General features: G+C 38.7%; 1 protein-coding gene across 2 annotated transcripts in view; it reads right to left on the reverse strand.

Annotated features, from left to right (window-relative positions):
• Positions 1–1,154: 1,154 nt before the first annotated feature.
• The window catches only part of LOC137192318 (inactive dipeptidyl peptidase 10-like), a 204,262-nt gene continuing 178,682 nt past the window's right edge, over positions 1,155–26,734 (reverse strand). For both annotated transcript variants that reach the window (XM_067602905.1, XM_067602906.1), the window contains exons 9-26: positions 26,087–26,241; positions 24,157–24,254; positions 23,678–23,801; positions 21,067–21,105; positions 18,391–18,498; positions 16,302–16,393; positions 16,066–16,113; positions 15,167–15,288; positions 13,150–13,194; positions 10,039–10,137; positions 9,868–9,937; positions 8,460–8,654; positions 7,468–7,522; positions 7,052–7,151; positions 6,500–6,558; positions 5,652–5,724; positions 5,309–5,382; positions 1,155–4,008 (exon numbers count right to left, since the gene is read on the reverse strand). In XM_067602905.1, the coding sequence (XP_067459006.1) occupies positions 3,871–4,008; positions 5,309–5,382; positions 5,652–5,724; positions 6,500–6,558; positions 7,052–7,151; positions 7,468–7,522; positions 8,460–8,654; positions 9,868–9,937; positions 10,039–10,137; positions 13,150–13,194; positions 15,167–15,288; positions 16,066–16,113; positions 16,302–16,393; positions 18,391–18,498; positions 21,067–21,105; positions 23,678–23,801; positions 24,157–24,254; positions 26,087–26,241 (1,694 nt within the window). In that variant the 3' untranslated portion in view covers positions 1,155–3,870. The remainder of the gene's footprint in view (positions 4,009–5,308; positions 5,383–5,651; positions 5,725–6,499; positions 6,559–7,051; positions 7,152–7,467; positions 7,523–8,459; positions 8,655–9,867; positions 9,938–10,038; positions 10,138–13,149; positions 13,195–15,166; positions 15,289–16,065; positions 16,114–16,301; positions 16,394–18,390; positions 18,499–21,066; positions 21,106–23,677; positions 23,802–24,156; positions 24,255–26,086; positions 26,242–26,734) is intronic.

A 26,734-nucleotide genomic window follows, 5' to 3' on the forward strand; every position in this document is an offset into this window, starting at 1 on the left:
TTTTGTTGGCCAGGCCATTGCCGTGGTTAAGTGGACCCACCAGGGCAGCGTCAACTGAAAACTTTTACATTTGACAAGACACCTGACTATGAGGTACAGAGTGTGAATAAAAAGGGAGATAAAACCAATCTTTTTTAGTGATAATAATGTCAGACAGTTACGTGAAGCTATGCCTGGGCAAAGTCATGTCCATGAAATGTGAAAATTACAACTTTGTCATGGGACTAAACCAGATACATCCCTGGAAAGTGACACTGTGTCAGTCTGAAGATGATACATGGCTCCTGCTTTGAAATGTTGATCTCTGAACCTTGAACCCAGTGCATGTTTGAAGACTTATCATTCAGCAACAAGGGGGGGCTACAGACATAGGACCAGCTGTTATAGAAAGCTCTTGACCTCAGCTGTCATGTGGGTACGATCCCCGTTCGGAACCAACTGTAGGCACTGACAAATATGGAAAAAAAACAATTTTCACCCATCTAATGATTAGATTTTTAAAATCTGATAACACCAATGTGTTTCCCACCCCCTAAAATCCCCCGGGGTACCCACAGTTTAATACTGTCAACTTCTAATTATGGGGAATATATCAATTTATTTAAAAACTTCAAATCCCATCAGAGAAGTGCCATAGAACTTGTTACGAAGCGCACAAATCAGCTGGCATACTCATAGTTCTTCCAGTTTCCAAAGTAGGGTTGTAATCAGCCTATGATTATAAAAAATGAGTCTTAACTACATATATCAACAATCTACTGCAGCCAAAACATACATTATACTGTATCTAGAAAATCAGGGTGAAAAAAAATCAAGAGGATTTCTGTTCATCTGGGATAATTTAGCTGGTATTGTAGAAAAGAGTTTTCAAGTTGTGTTTACTGTCAGCATGAGTTATGAAACCCTTCACAGAGTGATTAAGGATCTTTTTTTTTAATTATGGTCTCCACATGTTTGTTTAGCCCCCTCAGGAATGTAATAAACTGTGTTGAAATAATTCAGGTTCATTGAAAGAGTCTAGAGGACTGTGTACATGAAAATACTTGGAGATAATGTACGTCAACGACGAGTTACAAGCTGCATTGCTCAGGAAATCAGCCAATTGCAAAGCTTCAAATGCTGGATTTCAAATTGAACTCATCCCTGGGGCGTACTAAAATCTACAGTTTTTTTTATTGAAAGAACATCATCAAAAACAGTTACATGACAGCTCAGATCACTACACAACACAAAGACAATGATTCAAACATGTAAACTACGTGGTTTCAGCGATAGCAGTGTCCGTAGCAACGAGAGAAAGACCTGAAAGAAACAAACTAAACATCATATACATTCACTGAACAAAGATTATGAAAATAAAATGCACATAAAATGGATTTTAATGCCAAAACTACCTAAAAATATTGTATTTTCTACTGAGAATAAAAACAATGGCAGCCATTTCTTTTGTTTTGTTTTCTTCTGCGCCCACTAGGCTCCAACAACATTGCCTTACTGAAATAAATGGGTGATAACAATCTCTTGAACCTACTGGTTTATTAGGTTCTTACAAGCCCATATATTTGGGACAGATGTGTGATGATAAACAGTCATATCGGGTGCTTACCAGCTTACGTTCTTCTTCTCTGCCTTTGTTGGTGTATTGCTGCGTTACAGCCACCTGTAGATCAGTTGAATAGGGTGAAACCATTGCATCACCCGCATGCATTGTCTTCCTGTACTGTATATATATATATATATATATATATATATATATATATACAGGAAGATGCACATGTAGTCATAACACTGCCAATCATTTCACTGCATGGTGCACATGACTGTGTGTATAACAAAACCCACACAACATTACTGCTCTCTTCACTAGTTTTGTTTCTCCCCTCATATTTTTAACAAGACAAAAACTTGTCATGCGATGAAAATATATCAGAGAGTGAATAAGTGGCTCATCTGCGCTAATGAAAAACACCAAAATCAACTCTGGCATTTCAGATCTTGCAGACTTAAGAGTTTCTGCCCCTCAGTAGAACAGACATCTGCTCAGCCATGACTAATGCACACAAACATGCAGTGTTGATGCAGCGATGATTGACGCTAAACTGGCAGCTAAATCATTAACGTAGGTGTCCTAAGCCTTATGACAGACTACCTCGTCTCTTTAATGTGAGTCCCAAGGTGAAGAAACAAATGAAACATTAAATTGAAAGCGTTAAGATGATCGGATCATTCATCCTCTAAAACAATTAATCCTGCAGAGAAATGTGGCAGATTCGGTTCTCTGCTGTAATGTGTGTACTTTATAATATATCAGGATAACACATTGTTTTTCATGTTTTTTTTTTATTTATAATCATCACTAGAGGACAATCACAATAACCCCAACACCCCAACCCTGCCCTGTCCCTTTTTTTTTTTTTTTAAAACAGCAAGAAAAAGAACAAGAACAAGCATTACAAAATCCATCCTAAGAAGAAAATCAACAGCTGAAAGGAAAACAGAAAAAGAAACAAAAAAAGTACAAGACATCCAGGTCAAATCAATCCATCCCCATAGACTAAACTTTCTATGAGATCTGACATCTCAAAAATATATTTATGTACACACTCTGCTGTATTGTACTGTACAAAATGTGGCAACACTTGACACATTCCCTGTAGACATGCAAACACCTTACTGACACTGTAAAAATGTCCATCTTAACAAATCTATTTTCATTAATTTCTAATGCAGTTTATTTTTTTTCTTTTCTTCAAATTTGAGGATATCCTGAAAGCTCTTGAATCAGATGGAGATGCATTAAAAAATGATCTCACGGCATGTTTTTGAGATTTCATCATCAACAAGGTTTTAAGAAAAAACAAGATTAAATGACATATTAAGATGGAGAATTTTTGCAGTGTAGCCTGAAACTGAAATGACTGTATGGCCAAATATCCATAATCTTCATATAGAATTCATAACTTATTCATGACCATACAGCTGACATAGTGTTGTAACTGTTTCAGATACTAAACTGACTGCAATGCTGTGTCTCGAAGGACCTGAGTTGACATAGGTTTACATGACACTGCTAATGGATGACTACCACTGCCAGCAAGTAATATTACAGTATGTTGAACCTCATAAGGCATTGTACATGTCTACACAAGACCCCTGTACAATAAAGTGTAACCTAGAAAGACTTCTTTTATTTTTTCATTCAGGGTGGGGCGATGGCGGAGGGTTTCAGCAGGAATTGCACTTATTTAGGATCGGCTTGGTTGTGGTGAACTTGCGTGACTTAACATTTTTTTGCAGATGGTCGGAGCATTTTTCTTGTGCAACAGTACAACAACCAAAGTAGAGAGGTGAGATTAAAAGTATACATTGGTGTTCTTCTCTTCCCAAGTGCTACCACAAAAGAGACTAACATGGCAAAATGAGTGAAGCCAAGAGGGGGAAAAAGAACCATGCACTTGGTAAGTGTGGATGACTACAGCCCAAAGAGCCGGCGATAAATGGAGGCAGTCTTCCGTGTGCTTTGCCGAGAAACGGAGCGCCCCGAAACTGTAATGACTTTATGCTAGAGGGCAGCTCCCGCCTCGAGTCCCGGCAATGCAAGTGTCACTGTCGTCAACTGTGTCCTTTACTTATCTTTTCAACACATTTATACACTGGCATACACGGTCACACATTGTAGTGCTCACACACATACAAGGGTAACACACACACACGCACACACACATACATACATACACGCTTAAGAGCATTAGCAGCTCTAACCCAGTGTCCATGTCTGGCTAAACACTTGGTCCAAACGCGAAAGGCCTTGACGGATTTTAGCAAAATTCTTCAAGCTCTGCCAAAGATCTGACCCTCAAAGCCTCCCGCTTACTCCTCCTCTTCCTCCTCCTCATCGGGCAGTGGTAGTAACTCCTCCTTCAGACACTCTCTGTAGAAGCTGGTCAGTGTGGCGTACAGGTGCTGGCGACTCTGCTGAGACAGGAAATGGCCCTCATCTGGGTAGATCTGGTGGGTAAAAGGTATGTAAATCAGTATTCAGAGGTGGGTGACGTAAACATCTGTCTACATAATATCCATTAATGATTCAGCTAACTTTAGGTACAAGCATCAACTATCATGTTGTACCTAAAGTATGGCTTTCATCTTCAGCAGAAGTCAGTATGATGATGGCATCTTTCACATTATTCTAATGGCATAAGTTATTTGTGGGAAAATGACACCATCCTGATGAAAACTGGTGCAGTTCATCTTAATGTTTCCAGCTCACATCCTTACAGTGTGTTCAGACAGAACGTGAAGTGAATTTTAGAACGTGGCGTGATTACAGAGTCAATGGAAAGACACAATTAAACTTTAATTTGCCCGAGGTGGCACGAATTGACGTGACAACACGTCCGCGCAAATGGAAAATGTTTCAACTTGAGCGAAAGAATTGTGCATATCCCAGAGCTTTATGAATCTAGCTTACTTCATAAACGTACAGAGACAATAGGAAAAAGGAGAGAGACTGGAGGGAAATAACAGAAAGAACCGGCGTCTCTGGTGAGTTTAGTTCAGTCAGAGGCTGAACTGAACACAAACACACAGGCACACCGCAGACAGACACGGTCGGTGCATCTGTTGCTAGCTTACAGCTAATGGACAGTTGGTATTTCGGCTGTTTGGGGCAAATAAACACAAACATCCAGCGGTCAAACACACGGGAATGAGGCAAGGCAAGGTGTAAATTTGCTTTGCTTTCTGTCTGAACACACCTTTAGGATGGGTGAGTGATGGATATGCCAACATGGTTAAAAAAAACACTGTTGCTCTACGTTCTGTGGTGCAAAGAACTGGAATAGGTTAGCATTTCACATTTAAATATCACCACAATTATTAAAAAAAAAGGTCAAAAGGAAATATGGGAATCGTGCGAGGTGTTTCCATTGCAGGAACATTTGGAGGAACTAAACCTGCATTTCAATCAGAGGACTAAATTTAGTTCCTTGTTTTTAAGCTACAGATCTGTCGACATACCTCTCCTGCTGCCTTCAGACGGTTGCATACTGTGATACTCATACTGATTGTCAAGCTCTATATGATATGATTAGTGCTAAGAATAGCAGTATTTATAATTACAGTACTGCCGGAAAGGAAGCGATGTCTGGTTCAACAGACGGTTTGAGCTGATTCATTACATTTGGGCACAAATTCTGAATGCATTATTTACTTCATGTCATGTGTTGCATTGGCATACACTTAAATTTGGATCACTGTTTTTGTTCCTATACATTACAAATGGTGCTGTTGTCTCTGTGATACACACCTGCATCGAATAGTTTGCTCCAACTTTCACAAGGTTCTTGACGAGCTCAGCAGTATGCTGAAAGTGGATGTTGGCTGGGAATAAAGAAATGAAACATGTCAGCAAAACGCAGCCTGAATCCTAACCGGAAGAGAAGAGACAATCAGATTCTGGCTGGATGGAAATAACTCAACAAATTCGACATGCATCACCTGCATCAATTTAGATAACCCACTTTTGTTTTTATCTTTTGATTAAAAACCATTTGGCTCATTACCTTTCAGGATTGTGTGCTTCTTTGTGCTCCGCAGTGATGCACCACAGATACAGTATATTCATTCTATCACAATTTATTTTCTCTTACCATCTGCTGTGCCGTGCACCAGCATCAGCGTCTGCTCCCTAAGTGCGTGAACGTTCTGCAGCACGCTGGAGAACTGTGAGGAAATCAGAAATAGTGGGGAGATAATAGATTGATAGATATGCCAACTGGCAATGAGGAAGGCGATAAAAAGATACCAAATGTGATCAAATGAATGCATTGTGGTAAATTACTTTATATCCTGATTACATGCACACACACGCGCACACACACAGACACACACACACACACACAGTCATTCATTCCAATTAGTGATTTTCAAGAGATAAAATATCTTCCATTGACATTATTCTCTGTGCTTGGAATATCACCATCTGTACTAATTATGAGGAAAAAGGTGTAAAATCAAGCCTGAACACAGGAAATGCAAAGTCACAGTATATCGAAAGCAGATCTTAAATTGTCCAGGACTCTTTTTTTTTTTTTTTTTTTGGTTTTTGGTTGTTTACAATGTGCTTGCAAGACTCAGTTTCGTTCCCACTGCCTCTTTAGAAAACGCTGTGGAAAACACTTCTGATAGCTAAACATCCTGTCTGTGCAGGAGGCCCGAGACAGCCTGGCAGCCCTTTTGCCGCAGCTTATAAAAAAAAAAAACCTCCGGCATGTGATCTGACACACCAGTGCACACAGTTACCAAAGAGAGATGAGTGACAAAATCCTACAGAGCATGAAAAAACACAAGAAAAGGCAAAGCATCGCTGCCTCTGACTTTGATAGCGGCAGACATTCAGTAACCGTGGGAGCTTAACTGTAGGTGTGTCAGTGATGTTACAGCAAGCGGCTTTCAAAGATCAACGACAAACAAGCGAGGGGAGGTGGTAAACACGCACCTGATATCTGCTGTCATCCCGTAATGGCATGCCAAGGTATCTCTCAGAGAATGCTGATGCTGTGCAAATGAGAAGTGATACATTCTTAACAGTGGCGCTGTTAGACAGAGCTTCAGCTGGAGCTAAGTACCTAAACAAAGTGGCCTCTCCTGTCATCCTGAGCCCAAATGAAATGCTTTCAGTGGAAAATAACACTCTGTGTGGGTGAAAGGGTCCTCAGTGTCATCTTAAGACTGTAAAGGATGTTCCTTACTGATCGACAAATATGATTTCGTATTGCCAAAAAGCCTTTCTCACCTCACATTCAACATTTCTGTCGGAGCTAAACAGACTTTTTTCAGGCAGAGATTAAAGCACAACAAAAAAATTCTATCTTTAGCTACACTGTCCGCCTCCGCACAAGCGTGACATCAAATGTTATACTAGAGTGTTTTACTTATACTTGACTCACCAGATGGAAAATATAAAGAGGAGATCTTAGCTCTACTTGATGTAAGATCCAAATGTAAATTCAACATGATGGCGGGTTTAATGGAGAGATTTTGTACTTACCGTAAAGTTTCCAGTCTGTCACTGGTGACATCGCACAGGCGCATTTGAACAGACTGTCTGTAGACTTGAGCATCATTAATGTTAGGTAGGCTCCATAACCCTGAGTGAAAAAAACAAAAAAAATCATTAATTCCATTGCAAAATGAACTTAATCACTGAAAACAGCACCTTGATATTTTAAAAACTGATCTGCTTTAGTAGAATGCAAATAAAAAACAGCATGTAACATAATTTCAGCAATTTAGCAAGAAGGAAATAAGCTTTCTTTTTAATTTGTGAAAGATTGCATCGATGCATCTTCTTTACACAGATTTTGCTCAGCAGGAGCAGCAGCCTGTGATATGCATATTGAAAAATAGACTGGAGATTTATTTATTTTTTACATCATTTCATTATAGACAAGAACAGAGACTCACCTTTCCAAACACTGCTATCCGTGTCTGATCAATATATGGAAATTTCATCATGTATCTGGAAAAAATTCCATATATTATATGAGTTGCAGTTTAAAAAAAAACAAGTATAACATCTGAAACCTGGCTTCAACACAACTGGGGTGTTTTATTATCGCAAGAGTGGTATTATATTTTCATTATAATATCACCCTTCTGTTTTTGAATGTATATTTGCAGCGGAGTGTAACAAATCTTTCTGCAATTACAACCGATGGCGTTATGGAGGATCAGTGGAGATGAAGTGTTTGTGTGTAAATCATCTGGCAGGAAAAAAAACAAAACAATGCCTAAGATTGTTGTGGAGAGGCTCTTACTTTAAATCACTCCAGTAATATTTGCTAATTAATGCAAAGTAATCAGCACATGTAGTTTGATGAGGCATGTTTGTTTTTAGGTTGATCTATATGAGCTGAAGCTTAGTGATCATGAGACAGAGAATTACACTACAGAACGCTATAAAGGACCAATTTAGGGATGAAAATAAGACATATTTATCAAGTGATTCACTCCCACTTACAGCAAAGTGTTTAAATTCAAAAACACACAGTGCTTCAGATAGCATGTTGCTATATTGTACAGTCATTCCAGCCGCTGACAAAACACCTCAAGCTTTTCTGGAGCTTTCCATCCGTTACACATGATGTTTCTACGCAGATGGTTTGCTCAAATGAGTTTACTCATCTGTAATTCCCTGACATCTGAACTAACTGAATGAAGATTATGTGATAAAAATCAATCTAAAAAATAAGAGACTTGCAGAGCTCTTTGAAAATGTAACATTTCAAGGAATAATTAATGATAAATAATAATAGTAAAAGTCAATGATTCTTACTTTTATCTTTCATTTAGTAGCAAACTGTTTTACTGGCTGTATACTGTTTATTAAGAAGAGGATGATACAGTGATTTAGTTCATGCTGTTAAAAACAAGATTAGGAATATCTGACAACATACTCTACTGCTGCAATCTGGTCTTGAACATCAACGGTCCCCAGTCTCTGATGAACCTCATGCAGGATCCTCTGGCCCTGGAAGCCGCTGCCCCGGCCGTCCAGACGAGCCACGATGATGTTATCGGAGCTGACCAGTACAGAGTCCCAGCTGACAGCGTAGCGGTCACTCACAGCCTGACCACCCGGGGAACCGTCACTGAGCAGAAGAGAGGAGATACAAATAAGGAAAATAAGGAAATGATTTCAATGATTTTATAAAAGTGCCACAGAGGATTTTTTAAGTTTTGTAATTGTTTTATAATTATAATAACCCTTTTAATGAGTTACTGAGGCCTGGTTTTAGGTCTTTCTCTCAACATTCCCATGAAAATATAACGAACAATGTGTTAGTCTGTCTTTGAACTTCTTGTCTCTCCCTCCCCTCTGTGTGGGTGGTTTCTTTGTCTCTCCTCTCTCTGTGTGTGTGAATAGTAGCCTTTCCTCTTTCTAGGTCTCCATAGCGATGGAGGTCACGCGACTCAGGTCCTGTAAATCTGTATCTGTTTGGCAGCACTATATTCTTCACTTATGTTCATAATTTATCTATAATTTTGTCCATACTGTAATTTTGCTCTGTCTGTTCTGTACACACAACATCTACTGCATACCCTCCCATCCTGGAAGAAGGATCCCTCCTCTGTCGCTCCTCCTAAAGTTTCTTCCATTTTTTCACAATTAAAAGTTTTTTGGGGGAGTTTCTCTTTAATAGAATCGGGGGATGGAGGATGTTGTATTGCTGCACAGACTTTGAAACCCTGAGGTAAATTTGTGATTTATGATGATATTTGTGATATTAGGCCATAAAAATAAAAATTGGCTTGACCCCTCAATACTTTCCATCTTCCCTACCCTGCCTGTAGCACTCAGCCCCGAGCCCAATGGTTCCCTCTGAAGATGTAAATCTGGGCACTAAAATTTGGTTTTAGGAAATGTCACTCATAGGAGGAAATATTGCCTTTGTTAGGAACTATTTTCACCTGTGGATTAATACACATTTGATGCTCTAGTGAGTGTTACAGCAGCAGGATGATGCATGTGGAATTGAGTCAAAATAAACTATGTTGTATTTATATATAAAATATCACTTGCCTTATGCTTTAAATATGTTGTTGTGCCCTATAGACACATATTACTTCCAGTTTTGAATTTCTTAAACTGGTTTATTATTCAAATCCAACTGACGAGAGGGAGCATTGACATGACCTTGGTTACTCTGCATGCAAAGTTTCATGCCTCACACATTAAACAGGCCTCTATTATATGTCCTGTATTGCTTGTTGAGAAGATTTGGTATAAAATATGTAACTTTATGTCTTTTCCAAAACACAGAATCTACTATGTTCATCACTGATGTATAACATGGTACATACACCAGCAACAGTAGTCCATAGTGACGTGAATCAGAAAAGTCTGGTGGGTAGGAGATCTTCAAAGGTAAATCTGTTAAAAAAGAAAAAGAAAGAAAAAAGAGAAAAGCAAATGTATTACTGATTCATCCCTGATCCACAGTAACAGTACAGAAACCAACACTTTATTCTCACCAAAATGTTCCATCTGAACAGTTCTGAAGTCAGTCAGCTGGATCCTTTTGTACTTCAAGGCTGCTTTCAGCAAAGAGTTGTTCTCAAGGATGTAGTAATCTGTAAAGATGAAGGGGATGCAGTTAAAGGATGAAAGAGTCCCAAAATTGCTGCCAATAAGTGTTGCTGCATACAAATGACCCCTAATGACACGAGGATTCGTCTTTCAAGCCGGTGATGTAGTGAGATGAGATGGAAAGTGTAGGTGCGATGGATGAGATCTGAGTCTCCTGGACTGTTTTTGACACGGTCTCATTTTGTGGTAGATTTAAGGGTTGCGGAGCTGAGTACATTCCTGAGTTTAATCTCTTTACGGTTTAACTTTACATCTGGAAAGAAATGAAACAGTTCTAAATCATGAGACTGTAATATAATAATGTAATAAAATGTTCAACCAAAAAACTGATTTGTGAAACTGGATATAGTTTGTTATTTGGGAAAAGGAACAAAATTATTTGCCAGTGACCTTAACATAAATCATAATAATTTGATCATTGGTACCACTGTTAAATTTGGATGAGCATAAATTTACAGTCAAAAGGTTCCATTTCACAAAGGCGTTTTACACACAGCAGCTTCGCTCGTTCTGGCCTCAAAAACAGGAGCTCTGCTATTTTCTCCACACGCAATAAACAATGGCTCTCTGATTTGGCCATTTTTTCCATTCAAGCCATTTGTGAACCAACTAAATGAAATGGAATTCATCCAGCATTTCTAATGGGAACCCCAAAATCAATAGACGTCTCATTATGAAACTGCCAGGGGGCTTGGGTTCCCAGCTGTGGATGGAGGGCCTATCCAAATAACCCTGGGTAAATTGCTTGCTTTTCTGCAGCACAGCTGTTAACTTTTGGAAGGAGGGGGGGTGGGGGGGGTGAAAAAAAAACTAGTGATAGACATACAGACATGGATAACAAGAGGAGACATGTGCATGGTTGATCTATGTGAGAGTGAGAGTGTGTGCGTGTACAGCATGTGTGGGGAAAAGGAAAGGAAGATGAAAAGAACAGATGGAAGAAATCTGAGTTTATAAGCCTCCCTGTTGAGCAGGATCAACCCGAAATGAGGTATAGCTCATACGGCCTTTTCATTTAACGCTGTTGGCGAGTTTCAAAAAGGAAATCTCCTCTACCTCCATTCAGGTTTTATATTGACTACATTACTCCAGAGTGAGACCTCGGGTAGCTTCAACAATCAGACTGAGGCAATCCCTAATTCAACCAGTAATGGTCTAAATAACCAGAATTAGGGATTTCATGTGCAGACAGGATTTAGAGAAACTCTTTTATGCCTTCATCTCCAGCAGGGTGGAATATTGCAATGGTCTCTTGTCTGGTCTTTCCAACAGTGTTCATTTCATTAAAAACAGGGTGGAAAAAAAAACTTAGGCAAAAATATTCATTGACAACCAACTCAACACCATATTAAGCAGGCAGGATCCTGCATCCTAGTCACTCCCTCATCATCCTAAAGCAGTATCAATGCTAAATAATCGTCTTACTGTATTTCATATCATTCAGAGGCTGTGCTGCCCTGTTACACACTGGATTAGCAACATATTTTTAGTCAGCGATCTACGTATGTTGTTAAAACTGTGGCATAAGTCATGGAAATATTACAAATATGTACAGTTAAGAAGACAACTCTTCACTTCTTTTAAACAGCCTCTATATCTCACAGGTGCTGTCATTACACAGCAGGCACATACGTGGTTACAAAGAACAGGGGGGACGTGACGGAGGTTTAATGGGCTGTGTGTACTCGGCTCGGCTGTCTGCCCGCACGGTCGTGACTGTGTGGCTGTGAAGTGAAGAGGACAACCGTCTGTCGTCTCCGCAATCGCTCATTTTACATGTCAATACAGTCGATGGCTGTCATTAATCTATTTATGCTGATATTGAAAGGCTACGTCAGGAGTACAAAATAATGATTTGATTACTACTGTGGCAGCAACTTATCTGAGCTGCATTTACATCATTTGGCTGCTTCGTCCTCACAACACAAACAGAAAAATGTGTAAATGTCAACAATAATAACATGAATTTGGCTGCATTAACACACAATATACAGAACCAGTCAAAAGTTTGGACACACTTTCTCATTCAAGGGTTTGTCCAAACTTTTGACTGGTACTGTAGCAGCACTCACTATCACTAGGGGGGATCAATACCAAGTACAGAGTAAGGATCCAGCAGGGATCCACCACAGATCTGGATGGGTTCTGTCACGGACCAGCCGGCAATGTAAGATAGACGACTACTGAATAAAGACGTTTTTCTGGCTTTGCCTGACGTGACTTCAGCCGCTTGCTGCAAATGCAAACATTAAAGGGGCTATATTCTGCACATTTCCAGGTCTATATTTTTAATCTGGGGCTCTATTGGAATATCTTTGCATGATTTACAGTTTATAGTACAAAAAAAAAAAAGCAATCGGTATTTATCTTGTTGTATCTGACTGTTTATGCAGCCCCTCAGTTCAGCCTCTGTCTGAAACAGGCCGTATTAATCCCTGTCCCTTTAAGGCACCTCTCTATTCCGATTGGTCAGCTTCTGGAAGCTGCATCACTCAGGAGGCTACGTCAACAAACCATGAAAAAAACTATAGTAGTAAAGGCTTTTGACTTGCAGGGAGCATTTCTACATATGTTAACTCTCAAGCTCTATGTTTAGCATAGATCTGACATCATAATAGTGTATAATTAATATAATAATATGGCCTCTTTCACAGTAATAACCTTACATTTTCCTACATGTGATATACGTGCATGTTTTCAGTATATGAAAATTTTTTCAGTTTTGGTTAAACTTATAAATGCTACCAATGTGACTCTGCAGACTCAGTGCACAATCAGTGAATGGGGAATTTTTATTTTTCCTGTTTGTTTTTGTAAAGCTTAGTGGGCTGCAGTGTCTCGATCAAACACTCTGAAGCAAGTGGACCGTGCGGTTTCAAACATCTGACCTGTTGCAGTCTTGATTTTTTTCTCTAACAACTAGGCCGCCCTGCCAACAATGATAAAAATGGTCATCACATAGTCATCATTCCTGCGAGACTAAACGGAGTCCTTACTTGAATTATTGAGGCTGTGTAAGATCACAGTAGGTGCTCCAGGACCTAAAAGGGGATAAAAAAAGAAGCTTGTAAGTATAATTTAAACATTATTTTGTAATCCTCATGTGTACTGCGCATAAGCACTGAAGGGTAATTTCACAAATTACCATGTGGAAACTGTGGCATTTTTAAAACGAAATAATAAGACGACACAGTACGTCAGGTTGCCTCTTTGAAGCAATTACACAAAAGTCAAATGCAGGCAGCAGAGTTGTTTTTTTTTTTATCTTGATTTAGCTTGTCACCTTCTCTACCTTACCTGTATCAACTAGAGGTTAAAGGTTATTCACATTGCCTCCCTAATAGCCTCAGATTGTCAAATTAAGTCAGATCTTTTCAATGTCGTTTTGCAAAATACCTACTCAGAGGTTAATAGGAAGGCAGGTTTACTCAGTAGCTGAGCTGCAAGTGAATCACTCCCTCTGCAACTGCAAAACTCACCTCATCACCTCCACCACATTCCACCTACTCCACACTTTATTTGCACTAAAACACAAACCGCAGCTCTTTCTTTATTTCTTTTCTCGTACTTATCTGTTTGTATTGTATTAGGTTTGACCTTTGTATTACTTACTACAATCGCTTGTGTCACATAGAGAAATGGTTTCATTATGCGCATGTACCTGCTTGAAAACACTAAACCACTCAGAAGCATTTTATGAGTAGAATTAAAAGGCTTGTGTTGCTCTTGATGAAAACAGGTGTCAGGATAAGCGTGCCAAGGTTATGTGAACTTGGCCTTCTGAAAACAACAAGCTTTCTCTTTTCTTTTTATTGCTTTTGGGAAAGGGAGCGCTGTTATTGTCCAATAAATCACCACGCCAAAGCCCAACCGCTTCTGAGCATGAAGCACTCTCATCTGCTCAAAATAAATTGAAACCACAAACAATATGTAGTTACCCTCTATTAAATACGCTACTCATTGCCCAATAATGCTATCTAAAAGTAATTATACACAATAGAGTGACTAACTGTTCGCCTCTCATTAGGAACTGATTAGAAGTTGATTGATCTGAATAGTTGGAGGGTGACCGATGATGACGATGAACCCTGACATCTGCCAAATGATCTCAACTCATCAATATAGACAATGGCTTCATAAATAGGAAACAGGAACATAAAACTGATTATAATCCTATTTTAAATCTTGAGTTGTCTTTGATCATAAAGATCATTTTGAGTTAAAGGTAAAAGTTGAGTTTGTCTTAAGTTTAGTGCACCTCAATATGATTTTAAGTTAAATTTGCATATTTTCATCATGGATCTCACAGAGGAAAGCAATGCAGGTGTAACCTTTGTATGACAAAATGGATATAGATAATAATAGATAATAGATAACATCCTTTTATTGCCTAAAAAAGATCATTCCTCTACACTTGTCAGTCAGCACTAATCTATATAGTGCAGTAATATTGCAGTTATCATTATCATCCAAAGCAAGAAAAAGATAATTACTCAAAAGCAAGTCATGAAAATGAGTTTTATAGAGGAATTTAAAAATGGATACAGCAGCGTGCTGACTTTAGGTAGGTCATTCCAAAAAAAAAAAAAAAAAAAGCCTTGATGAGAAATACCCCATAAAATTATTTTGATGAGTCATCCTGGACTCAGAGTAGACTCATTTAAAGTTAACTTGTCAGTTGCAGCAGCTACAAGAGCGAAATAATGGGTCAGAAGAATGGGGCTGCAATCTAATTTGTTCATTTCTTCCAGATTTAACGACTGTTGGGTGAAGTTCTCTAAGTTCTCTATTTGTATAGTGGGTGATATTCTGATCCAAACTGCTGTGGCTTCCTACATTACACCTGCTTTGACATAACCAAATGAAATCCCTGAACAATTTTATAAAATCATTCTTATAATTAAACCCCGTCCTCAAAATCCATATTCACTTGGAAATACGTCACGTTACAGAAGCTAAAAACGCTCGAACTCCTGTAACCTTGAAGTTAAATTTGGATATTTGATGACCTACCTTTACAGTGGAGGATGATGTGCTGGTTTGTGGGGCTGATGGCGGCATCGAAGTACAGACAGTGAGCCTTATTTAGCTCACATGTTAAACACCGTCGCGGGAACAGACCCACGGTTTTCACACTGAGAGGAGAGAAGATAATAAATTGGGAAAGTAAAAATGAGCTGCACAAAACCTCTCAAGAAAAACATATCCACGAAGAGTAATGCCGACATCATTTTATATTATAATCAAGACGTCCCTTGAAGAGACCAAAAATAACAATAAAAACATCCAGCTAACAAGTATTACCTGTGAAGTCACAGATACAGGCTACACCTCTGTGCTAAATTCTCAAAATTGTCAAAAACTATTAAAAACACATAATAAATGGAGCTTTATTCCTCTCAGCTTGTCAAAGTAGTAAATCAGTGTAAACAGGGAAATGTGTGAGATTAATAACATAGTCTACAAATGGATTCAGAATAATCCGTGTTTATTAAAATTAATGACCCACAAAATGCAATGATATGTATTTTAACAGTTTTTGGACAACAGTAGAGTTCTATGTTGCAAAGGAAGCTATATCAGTCTTTGGTTACACAGCAAATACTTGTTAGCATTGTTGGTTTTGCCATGACGATCGTTGATAATAATTAAAAGATAAATTAATACCAGCCTCATGAGTTGATGTGCTTATATTCACAATAACAAAAGGGTTGTTTTCCAAAAGAAATACTGAGCAAACATGGCGTGACTACACTGATAATGAAATCAGAGAGATAAAAGACTTGTGAGAGTCTTGCTGAAGGACAAAGGTTAAAAATAAGAATTTTAATTAAACATCTTTTTTTTATTGTACATTGTGAGCAGTACAAGTACAGCAGCTGTCAACATCAAATACTGAATGCAAAGCAAACCTGAAAAGTTGCCGCCTTCGTGATGAACCCTCTGTACTGAGAAAATAACTGTCAAGAGGAAACAAAGAGAAGCAACATCAAACACAGACACACAAAATTAAAAATCTGAACTTCATTGTGTCTTTGCTTTTCTTGCTTTAGTTAAATCCATACATTTAAATTAGTAGACCACACATTGTCATGTACAGTGTGAATGTGGTATTCATGGCAAACCGAACTACCGACAGTAGACTTACAGGTTGTCAGTGTTTTCATCGTAGGCAATGATCTTCGTCACCTCCCAGTTCCCTGATGTTAGATGTCGGACTTCGTTTTGATCTGCTCTGAACTGAGGTAACCAAAAGAAAAAAAGATTTATTTGAACTTGGTAAGCTCCATCTAATAACTTTTTTTGCCTCTGTATGCTCAGGTCTCCTCATATTTGTGATTTTCCTACAAAAACACAGCATTAGATTTGTTTAGATATCTCGGCCTCTGTGTATGTTTCACTGACAAGGACCTCTTATAGTTGTGTGAAGAGATTTGAATTGAGGTTCAAGTGGAAAATGTTTTAGTTTGAGCAGAAAATGTACACTCATCCATGTCTATTAACAGCAGTAGAAAGAGGTCTGAGCTGTTACACAATACACACACACACACAGACACATTCCTCACACACGCATGATTGTTGCCATGGTGTCAGATATTACGTTGGCTGTTTAGGGCAAATTATCACGGACTGCAAAAAAGTTCCAGGCCAAATATACTTTGTATTCAGACTGAATAGACCTGTAGGGAGGTAGGTCGGGGTGGCTGGTTGGGTGTACAGAGTGTCAGAGAGTCGAGGTTTAATTATTTATTGCTGCGGCTACAGAATTCGTAGTAAATGCACAAATAAACAAGACTAGGTGCGGATGTGTGGCTTTTGAGAGTCAGTTTCATGTACCATATGCCTTTGGCAAACACATCTGATTATTCAAAAGTACTGCACACAAACAATGACAATCAATCTTCATAAAAAGGTTAAAGATTATAATATCCAGCACTCTGAAGGGACTGGTAGATTGGATCCAAACACACAGACAACAGGCAGATGCAGAAACAATCAGAAGCAAAATAAAAGAAAAGCTACAGAGGTCACATCTCGGACCACAGGAAATGCCTACAAAAAGTTGCATATTTAGTGACAGAATAATCCAGCTAGGAGTTCTGCTCATATCAGTGCTGAATGAACCTCCTGAAGCTGCTGGTTGTGGGACTTTTCCCTCCGGCTGCCGGCTTGCTAACATCGCTAACAGCACTGCCAGGAGTGAGCAGGAGCTAACATACTGTAGCCTGTCACCCTCATTGTTCTAACTCTATCTCAATGCCGTCTTGGTTTGGCTATACCCCATGACGCCCCAACATTACTTAGGTTTATATTTAACTGACATGGACCTCTTGCAACCATGTGATTACTGTCTGTCAGGAGCAAAGTCGGAAGTATTGTGACCTTATAGACCCACAAATTCACATGGGAGGTCAGGTTGAGCGGATTGGTCAACTAAGTTTATGACTTTAGCACAGGAGACTTGAGTTCACACAGCAATCTATGCTGGTTTCTTTTAACCATTACAACAGTCAGCCCCTAACAAAATAATTATTTTAGCTTTGACCAAACCCTAAACTTAACCCCAGCCTAACCATAGAGGTGTCGACAACCTATTTTGTCTCTAAATATGTGGCTTGTTTGCATATTATTTATTGCTAAGTACTGAACAACTATTTCTTTCAGTTGTGCAAATATTTATCAAATCTGACAAATGTGTTATTGGCTAAACTGGCTCATCACAACAACAAATACTGCATGAATTTTAATATGGGGAGAGTAATTTTATAATCCGAATAAAATGAGTAATAAGAACTTCTGCGCAGCACAAACAGCAATGGCCATCAAATCTGTTTTTAAATAAGCCTGTTCATCCCCAACAACATGCACCTTATGGATTTTTTTGGATGCGGATGAGGAAGATGAGAACAGGCTATTTTTATCGGATTTTGTGCCCATATTGGAAGAAAGTATTATAAATCAGATGCAAGATGTTTCTTGAATATGGCAACACTTCAATAACACAATGGCATGACAAATAAAGGCCGCTGTGAATAATTTCCTCCATTTTTGGTCTAACTATTTGAGAGTACACACTTGGCTGCACATTGAATAAAACAGCTCTAATAAAGCTGTGGAAATACACAGAACTCGTCTAAGAAGTAACAGAGAATAAAGGACTTAACTTGACCCCTTGTGTATAAACGTAGTGGCTGTACACTTTATTAAGTCATGGGTAAGTTGGCTATAAACTTCACCTGTGTGGTGAACATGGCGATGTGATGAAACTCTCCACGTCCTCCTTGTTTGACCGGGACAGTCAGGAAGAATCTGCTGCTGTCTTTGGAGAACACCGGTTCTTGGTTCTGCAGGAAAAACAAGGAAGCATCAACTCCACAGCATTTATAACTACACCAGATCTAAATCAACATGTTCCTATTTGAGGCTGGACGTAAACATTGGTAAAAAAAATAAATAAATGAATCTGTCAAAAAAGGTGTGAAGTATGATTTTAAGTATCCTATTTTCAGAGGCTTACCATATGCTTACAGCTGACATCAACAGTCTGTGTGTTTAAGTGTTTTAAAATGATGATGAGAGATGTGCAAATGGCCTTCACAGTCAAACCACTTTTTACATGAATAAATATCCATTTTCTCAACTGCCAACATCACCGATTGATGTAACACTAGAGGAGAGTAAAACCTGTCCCAGGAAGCAGAATGCAGAAGAGAGAAAAACTATTTATTTACACCATTTACCACAACCTCACACTAGTGCTGTACTTAAAGGGGCAGTCCACAGATTTTACTCATAAAGGGTCAGTAGGAGTACTACTCAGCCTGTGAAACCAGTTATCTGTCTTTTGTTGATGGAGCAGCTTTGTAAGGCCTCAGAAAATAAGTCTGATGATATCATCCAGCTTTTATGGACCTTGACTTCGGATACACACACAATACTTGAAAGAGTTCATTGCTGGTTTGGCTCTGCACATGAGATTTATTGACAATAAGAAGAATATAGAAAATTGCCAGCTTTATCCTGTAAGTAAAGGATCTGAATACAACTACTTGATCAGCAGAAAATCATAGTCATCTCTGGCAAATGAAAAAAAAAAAAAAACTTAGATAACCTCATTAAATATTTTGAACTCTTTTGGCATACATTCCTGCTGTGAAATAAGGCAATACTTAACTTTGTGATTTATATTTGACAAGTAAATCAGTAAATATCTCACATAGTAACACATCCTGCCTCAGAGATCTCTGAGGTCTTATGTGAGGATCTTACATAAAAGTCCCATAGCAAAGGCCCTTTCCCTGCACTAACACAATGTCTCAGTCAGTAAATGAGCATCTTGCAGATTACCACTTTAACAAAGACAGCAAGCTCTGTGTGTGCCAAGATTGTCAAGTTATCCACCGCTATACAGCCAAACATGTATGGCTGCAGGGCTATATGATGAAATCCTGCCAGAACTTTCTCTCCTCTGCCTCCGTCTCAGCTTTCCCACTCTCTAAATAAATAAAAAAAACTGCTAAAGCTGAGTAAACCACACTTTGTCCTTTTATAATATATAAATATATATATATGGAACTAGCCGTACAGTGTTATGTTTGTCTTATGTTCTTTATCTGATGCCAGACTACTGAATATGCATGGCGCTCTTGACATTTCTACACAAGAAAAGAGGTTCATAACCAAACAAGTAAATTCTATAGTGCAGTCTTTGCAGGGGTCAGTGTTTGCAAGAAAACATTAGAAAAAGCTCACAATGTGCTAGCAAATCTCTCTGATGATCTGAAGTAAATATTTGTTTCTTGACAAAAAGACAATGTTTTAAGACATAAAAAAATACCCTGCTTGGATTAATAATAGGTCTCTGATATGTATTTTCCACAAAAAGCTCAATAACCTTGTTTTTCCTCAAGCCAAATCTACGAATATGCAAATATTTTTCATTTTAAAAGTTTAACTATTGGACACAACATGTCTCATACTTCACTAAAAGTCTATTCTCAGTGTATGTGCACTGGAGGCTTCAAGTTTCCACATCACGCATGTATAAGTTGCATACTGGACCAGGATTGGCTCCAAACTAGTTGTGATGTCACAAATCATGCTCATATAGGAATATGCCTTAAAGGGGCTATATGTCAGAATTTTAGTTTAAAACATTAAAAAAAAAAAAAAATTATTGACAGAATGTGATTAAATAACAGTTTTGACATTATGTCACAGATGTCTATGTGTTGTGTTGCAGAGATATTTACTGAAGTTAGCATGCTAATCAGCTAGCCAGTCCTGTCTCGTAATACCACTTTGTACTCTGAAGAGTCACTGTAGTGTCCAGTCTGCCTCCAGTCCAACATGAGCGAATGAAGAAGTAGAGCTACTTCTTCTTCTAAGTTCGATTTATTCAAGCAAACATTAGCTCAACATTAGCACTGAATTGATATTGCTATCATATGTAATCAAAGTCCTAGTTACTTAGTTTGCTAGCTAACAGACAACTATTGATTTGGTGCTAACGTAGCGTAACGTAATGGACACCCCAACTACACCCAATACACTTGTCAGTTCTCTTTATATGTCAGAGGAAGGCTCTAGTTTTTGCTACTAATGATATAGATACTGTATATGATATAGAGACTGAGCAGTAGCAGGAAAGACTGCAGCTCCCTGCAGTCTCACAGTTTCAATGATTCGAGGGGCTGACATGAGTCTTTCTTGCTGCTGCTCAGCTGGTGTTTGCATCATCAGGGGCAGGATTTTGGGGGATGAAAAGAACCTTCCCTCAAGATATAGAGAGTGAAAATTGGTGAAGTTGTGCTTTATGTCACATCATTTGATAGATATTGAGATAGAGAGGATTAACAGGTGAAATTACAGCACAGTAAAGACTTGGAAACCTGGAGAGGAGAGAACTTTACCTGCTTGGAAAGCCAGAGCTCGGAGCTTTCTTCAAGTCTCTGAAAAAGATGTCAAAGAGAGCAAAGTGTGAGACTCATCAAGATTCTCCCATCTTTACAGCCTTTCTTTTTTGGTTCTACTTTCTGCTTCCACTTGATATACAGAGGTTTTAAAAGAATGAACAACAAAAAGGATGAACAGAGCAGTGTTGTAAGATACGGTATAATCACATTTTTTCACAAAATACGTTTTCTTTTATGTCAGCAAAACAAATGCAAGTTTCACATTTTTCATATTTTGTCAACCATCTTTTGTGATAACACTTCTGTGGCATATTTTCCAAACACAATCATCTGTCACATAATGGACCCCTTATTTTGCCGTTTATTTTAACACGCCACTGGGGACGGCATTCCCAGTCTGAGCCAGAGTTTTGGCAGGGGATCTGTGTCCAGGCCTGAGCTAAGCTGTCTCTTGGCTGGGTGGCATGTTTGTTCATGCAAATCACACCAAATCAGAAGCCACAGAACTGGAGAGTAGCCTGTTGAGTCCCACAGTTCAACTGCTGGGTTGACACTGGTCTGTGTGTCATCCAAATATGGAGGGAATACAGAAGAAGCTTACCACAGGAAGATAGTTCCAATTTCAGTTTCAGTTTTCCAAAAAATTAGTAGTTTAACAAATACAAAAGTTAAGGCCCGTTTACACCAGAAAGTGTCATAACAAAGTTCATTTGCACGTCATAGCAAAATAAGTGTTGGTAGAAGCTTAGTTATGTAAGCCTAGTGATTACTTGCAGGGCTAGTTGGTGAACTACTTTAGCTGATAAGCTAACCAGCAAGCTGGGAATATGCTAGTGCTAGTCAGTCACAGTAGTTTGTGCCGTTTACGTCCCACTTGTATTTTGTTATCAGGATTGTACATAATTGTATTCAATAAAGAGTTTCTGAAAAGAAACTCTGAAAATTCTGAAAATTATTATTATTAATAATAATAACTTTATATATATTTTGCACTTTTAGAAACTTCCGCTACAAAGTGCTTCACAAACAAGCACAGTCAGTGAAGGGAAGCTAAAATAGGGGAGATATGATCATGCTTTCGTGATTTGGTTAAAAGTCTGGCTGCTGCATTTTGGACACCCTGAAGCCGTGCAATCATGTTTTGGCCAAGACATGTAAACATGGCATTACAGTAATGATAATATAATAATGAGAAATGTTAAAAAGTATGAATAATTATTTGAAGATCATTAAAAATAGTAAAAGATCTAATTCTAGAGATATTTCTCAAGTGGAAAAAACACGACTGAGCTAGCTTTTTAACATGGGACTCGAGAGAGAAGTTCTTATTTAAAATAACTCCAAGGTTTTTAACAGTAGGTAACACATACTGAGCTAGAGAGCCAAGAGCAGGCAGAACTTGTTTGTGCACAGGGCCCATAATGAGGATTTCTGTTTTGGGGGAGTTAAGCTAAAGAAAGTTTTCTGCCATCCACTCTTTAACCGCAGTTAAAGGTATTTAGGGGGAAGATAACTTAACTGATTCAGATGGTTCACAGGACAAATACATCTGAGTATCATCTGCACAACACTGAAATGAAATATCACGATGTTTGATAAAGTGGCCCAAAGGGATTAAATAAAGAGAAAATAAAATTGGTCCTAGAATTGAGCCCTGTGGTACTCCATACATAGACAATGCTTGAGAGGGTGTAAAGCCATCAACTAACATAACAAACTTTCTGTTAGAAACATATGAGGGGAACCACTGGAGGGCAGTCCTGGAGATACCAACACAAGTTCTCAACCTTTTAATAATAATATTATGATTCATCATGCTGAAAGTGGCACTAAAATCAAGCAGAACCAGCACCGAGCATTCGCCTGCATCAGCCTTCATCAGCCTTCATCATTGATAACTCTAACAAAGGCGGTCTCTGTGCTGTGTTGCTGTCAGAAACCTGATTGAAATTTCTCAAAAACATTGTTGCTGATCAAGACTTACAACAATTGATTTGAGAAAAGTTTCTCAAGAATTTTTTGATATAGAAGGAAGCTTAGAAATTGGTCCATAGTTGCTCTGGTGAGAGGGATCAGAACCAGGTTTTTTGAGGAGTGATTGAACACTAGCAGTCTTAAAATAATCAGGAACACATCCAGAAGATAAAGAACTGTTGATGATTGAGAGCAGGCCAGGGGCTACACTGTCTAGAGCATCTAATACGAATATGTGAGGTGTTATGTCCAGTGGACTTGATGATGTTGTCGTGTGAGAAATCGTTCAGTCAATTCTTGGATAGTAATTTCCTTAAAAACATGTAAAGTATCCAGCTGAAGACAAACTGCTGTAAGCCAGTCAGTGATTCTATTAAAATAAATTGATTTTGCAGTTTTAAATGCTGATGTGACTGAGCCTTTAAAGTATTATGTGAATTATATGTGAAATATTCATTCCTGTAATGTCCCTTACATGAGGACATTTTAGATTTGTCTTTGATACACATTGGTAATCATTGGTAATAAAAACAAGAAGGGTGTGACGCTTCTAAATTTTTCAGTCTTCTTCTCTACCCAAGGACACATCTTTCTTTTTACACATCTCTATCTGTTTGTCTCTCAAAACACAGACCGTGACGCAGGCTCCGGTGGTGGTGTCGCACACAGTCAGGATGGAGATGTTCTGGGACCGGTTCAACCACCTGACAGATGTCTTGGTCTTGCTGATCCACTTCACCATTGTCACATAATGTTCCCTGTGAAAAACATTGTAATGACAATGGTTATTTCAAGTCTTATAATTATCTGTGCACTGCCAAAGACAATAGATTGGTATTATAACAGTCAAAGACATGCAGGTTCACCATAATATATAATAAATATGTCTTAAAATACTCAAGGCTATTTAAAGGAAAATGTGCATGAAGAAGAAGATCACAGGTGGGCAGAAATTACCATAGCACACAATTTCTATGTGTACTGCATGTTACAAAAGAAGTTTAATGAGTAGTTTAGTAGCACAAGTCTTTGCATGTGGTTGAATAATAAAAAACGCTACTGAAAATAGACCATAGAAGAAAAAAAAAAAAGCTGCAGAGCAGCACTTCTCACCGTAGTTTGAGGCTCTCTGGAGGCATGAGCTCCAGCGTGTGCGTCGGCCCGTAAAGATTGACTACATAGAGCTTCACCGCCGGGTTGGGTTGGCCAGCCTGCATGCAGAATCAACAGTCAAGACTTTAGACAAAAGCCCCACATCACTGCAGTGGGAAATGCTTTACGGAGCACGATCCAACATGGCAAGTGTGACTTTTAAAGTGCTGCACAATGACGAAGTCAATTAGAATGAATAATTCATTCAGAGTAGTTCTCTAAACTCTTAAAATGCACATACAGTTAGACAATAATGCATGTGTTTTAATGCAGAAACTGGATTTTTTCCCCCCTAATTAAACTGAACAGCAGACATGAAAAAGACTGATGATTAAACATGATGCATTGATAAAACACTTCATTGAAGCAACTGTAAGTTACTATCATAAAGACCAGGCATGGCTCTCATCTGAATATTGTTCTGCATACAAATCGAGAAGAAACCTTCCCTCAGACATAATTACACTGTTAAGCCTCTTTCACACATAGAGTATGAAGTTAGCAGTGTAATGTTAGCTGTGAACATCAGTGCAATGTGTGTACAATTTTGGCTATTTGTCAGTGAATAAACGCTCCTAATGTAGATACATTTAAAGATGTTTCTGGTGGAGAGACATGTCCGCCCACTGAGCCGCGTTAATCAGCAGGAGTGACAAACCAGTTTGCTGTATCTTCTCCATGCATCTGACACCCGGCACCGCCTCTGATCTCTATACGCCTACTCACCAAAACTTTGCTCTGTGCTCCGTAAGAGTAGTTAACTTTATGGATATGATTTGGATTGTGATATTAAAGCTAATAGAATGTTAAATGGAGCGTAATGCAGTGATATTGTCGCACCAAGAACCATAGAGGAGATATTGCTATTTTTGTGTTGCTATTATAAAATGTAACTAACTGTATCGCTTTCATAATCAATATGGCTTTATGAAAGCAATACCGCTAAAGTTACATGAATAAACAATTACAAAAGAATGTGAACATTCAAAAATAAGCAATGTCTCTTCTATTCAGCGGAGTCTTGTGATAGATTTGCTTGCTCCACATGGTTCCTGCAATGTTACTGCTTTCATTCACAAAACAGCCATACTGGCATTTTCCCAGAAATGCTACTAGGTCTTGAGGTGAGAAATTGGTGCTACAGATTTCCCTGAACATTGATCCCTGCTCCCATTCACACATGACCCACGCAGGAAATGTTCCTGAACATTTCAAGGATAGACTGCATGTGTAAGAAAGGGGCTTTAGAGAGCAGTGTTGTATGATGTTAAATGGATTCTAGAAGTTAGTTTGATATTCTGTGTAGTAATTTTCTTTTTTGGTGCACCCACTTCACCTACAACCAGTCTTTCTACTTGGATTTCCTGTGATTCCTAAAATGACCTCTGATGATTCAGCGGGAGAGGTCTGTAGAAAGATCTACAGGGAGAACATGTGTTGCTTTCAATCAAAGATAGGCATATAAATATGGCTATTTTTGCGAGCCAACTTCTTTTCTGTCAGTGGGGAAATTGGTTCCCTGCCTGTTCTGTACTGTCCCTCAGAATGGACATCGGTGGATAGCGACGGCTCTACACCAGAGACTATTTATAAAGATATACAGTATATGCTTAACACACACTTGGGGAGGCAGTTTTTGTTTCTCCTTCAGCTTTCTGCTTCAAACTGCATTGAACAAATGTCACATCAAAGTGTTACTATACAGTATGGGGGCAATAAGAAAAATATGATAGAAATAGTGCAATCCTCCATGATGTGAGAATACATATCGTAGACTGACTTTGTCCTCTTCATTGAGCAAAAAACATTTTCTAAAAGACAAATAACAGACAATTTGTTCTTCATATTTGCCAGGAAACATGGCTATAGATATTATAAGATGTATGCTTACCTTGGGGTATGGGTACTGCTTTCCCTTGGGATATGTCATGCCAGTGAAGCGGGGTAAAGCCATGTTGGGTACCAGACTGTCATTAAGGACCAGGAAGGCCAACCTCTCTCCGTCAGGTGACCACCAGTGTGCCACATGGGTCTGAAGGATCTCCTCTGATTAGAAGAAGACCCAGAATGAGCTTTATTCTTTTGTGAGGAATCAATTTTGTGATGCAAGAATCCATAAGCAAGAATTTTACTCACTCATAACACAACATGTGATCTGTTGTTAGGCATTTAAAGCCACTATGTATACATTTTTGAAGCGATTATGCCTTTTTTGACACTACCACTGGAGGCAACAAAGTTAGATATTTTCAAATTCATAGCAAATTTAAAGGGGATATATCATGCACATTCCCAGGTCTATATTATTATTCTTGGGCTCTACTGGAATAACTTTAAGACAGATATACTGGCCCTTAATGCAGCCCCTCAGTTTAGCCTCGGTCTGAAACAGGCCGTTTTAGCTCCTGTCTCTTTAAGGCCCCCCTCTGCCGACTCTGTTCTGATAGGCCAGCTTCCGGCAGCTGCCTCTTGGCTGACACAATAGTAGTAGGTTTTAACTTCTTTACTCAAAATGGACATTTCTCAAATACATCTATAC

The sequence above is a fragment of the Thunnus thynnus genome, chromosome 11, assembly GCF_963924715.1.
Source record: "Thunnus thynnus chromosome 11, fThuThy2.1, whole genome shotgun sequence".
Taxonomy (NCBI): domain Eukaryota; kingdom Metazoa; phylum Chordata; class Actinopteri; order Scombriformes; family Scombridae; genus Thunnus; species Thunnus thynnus.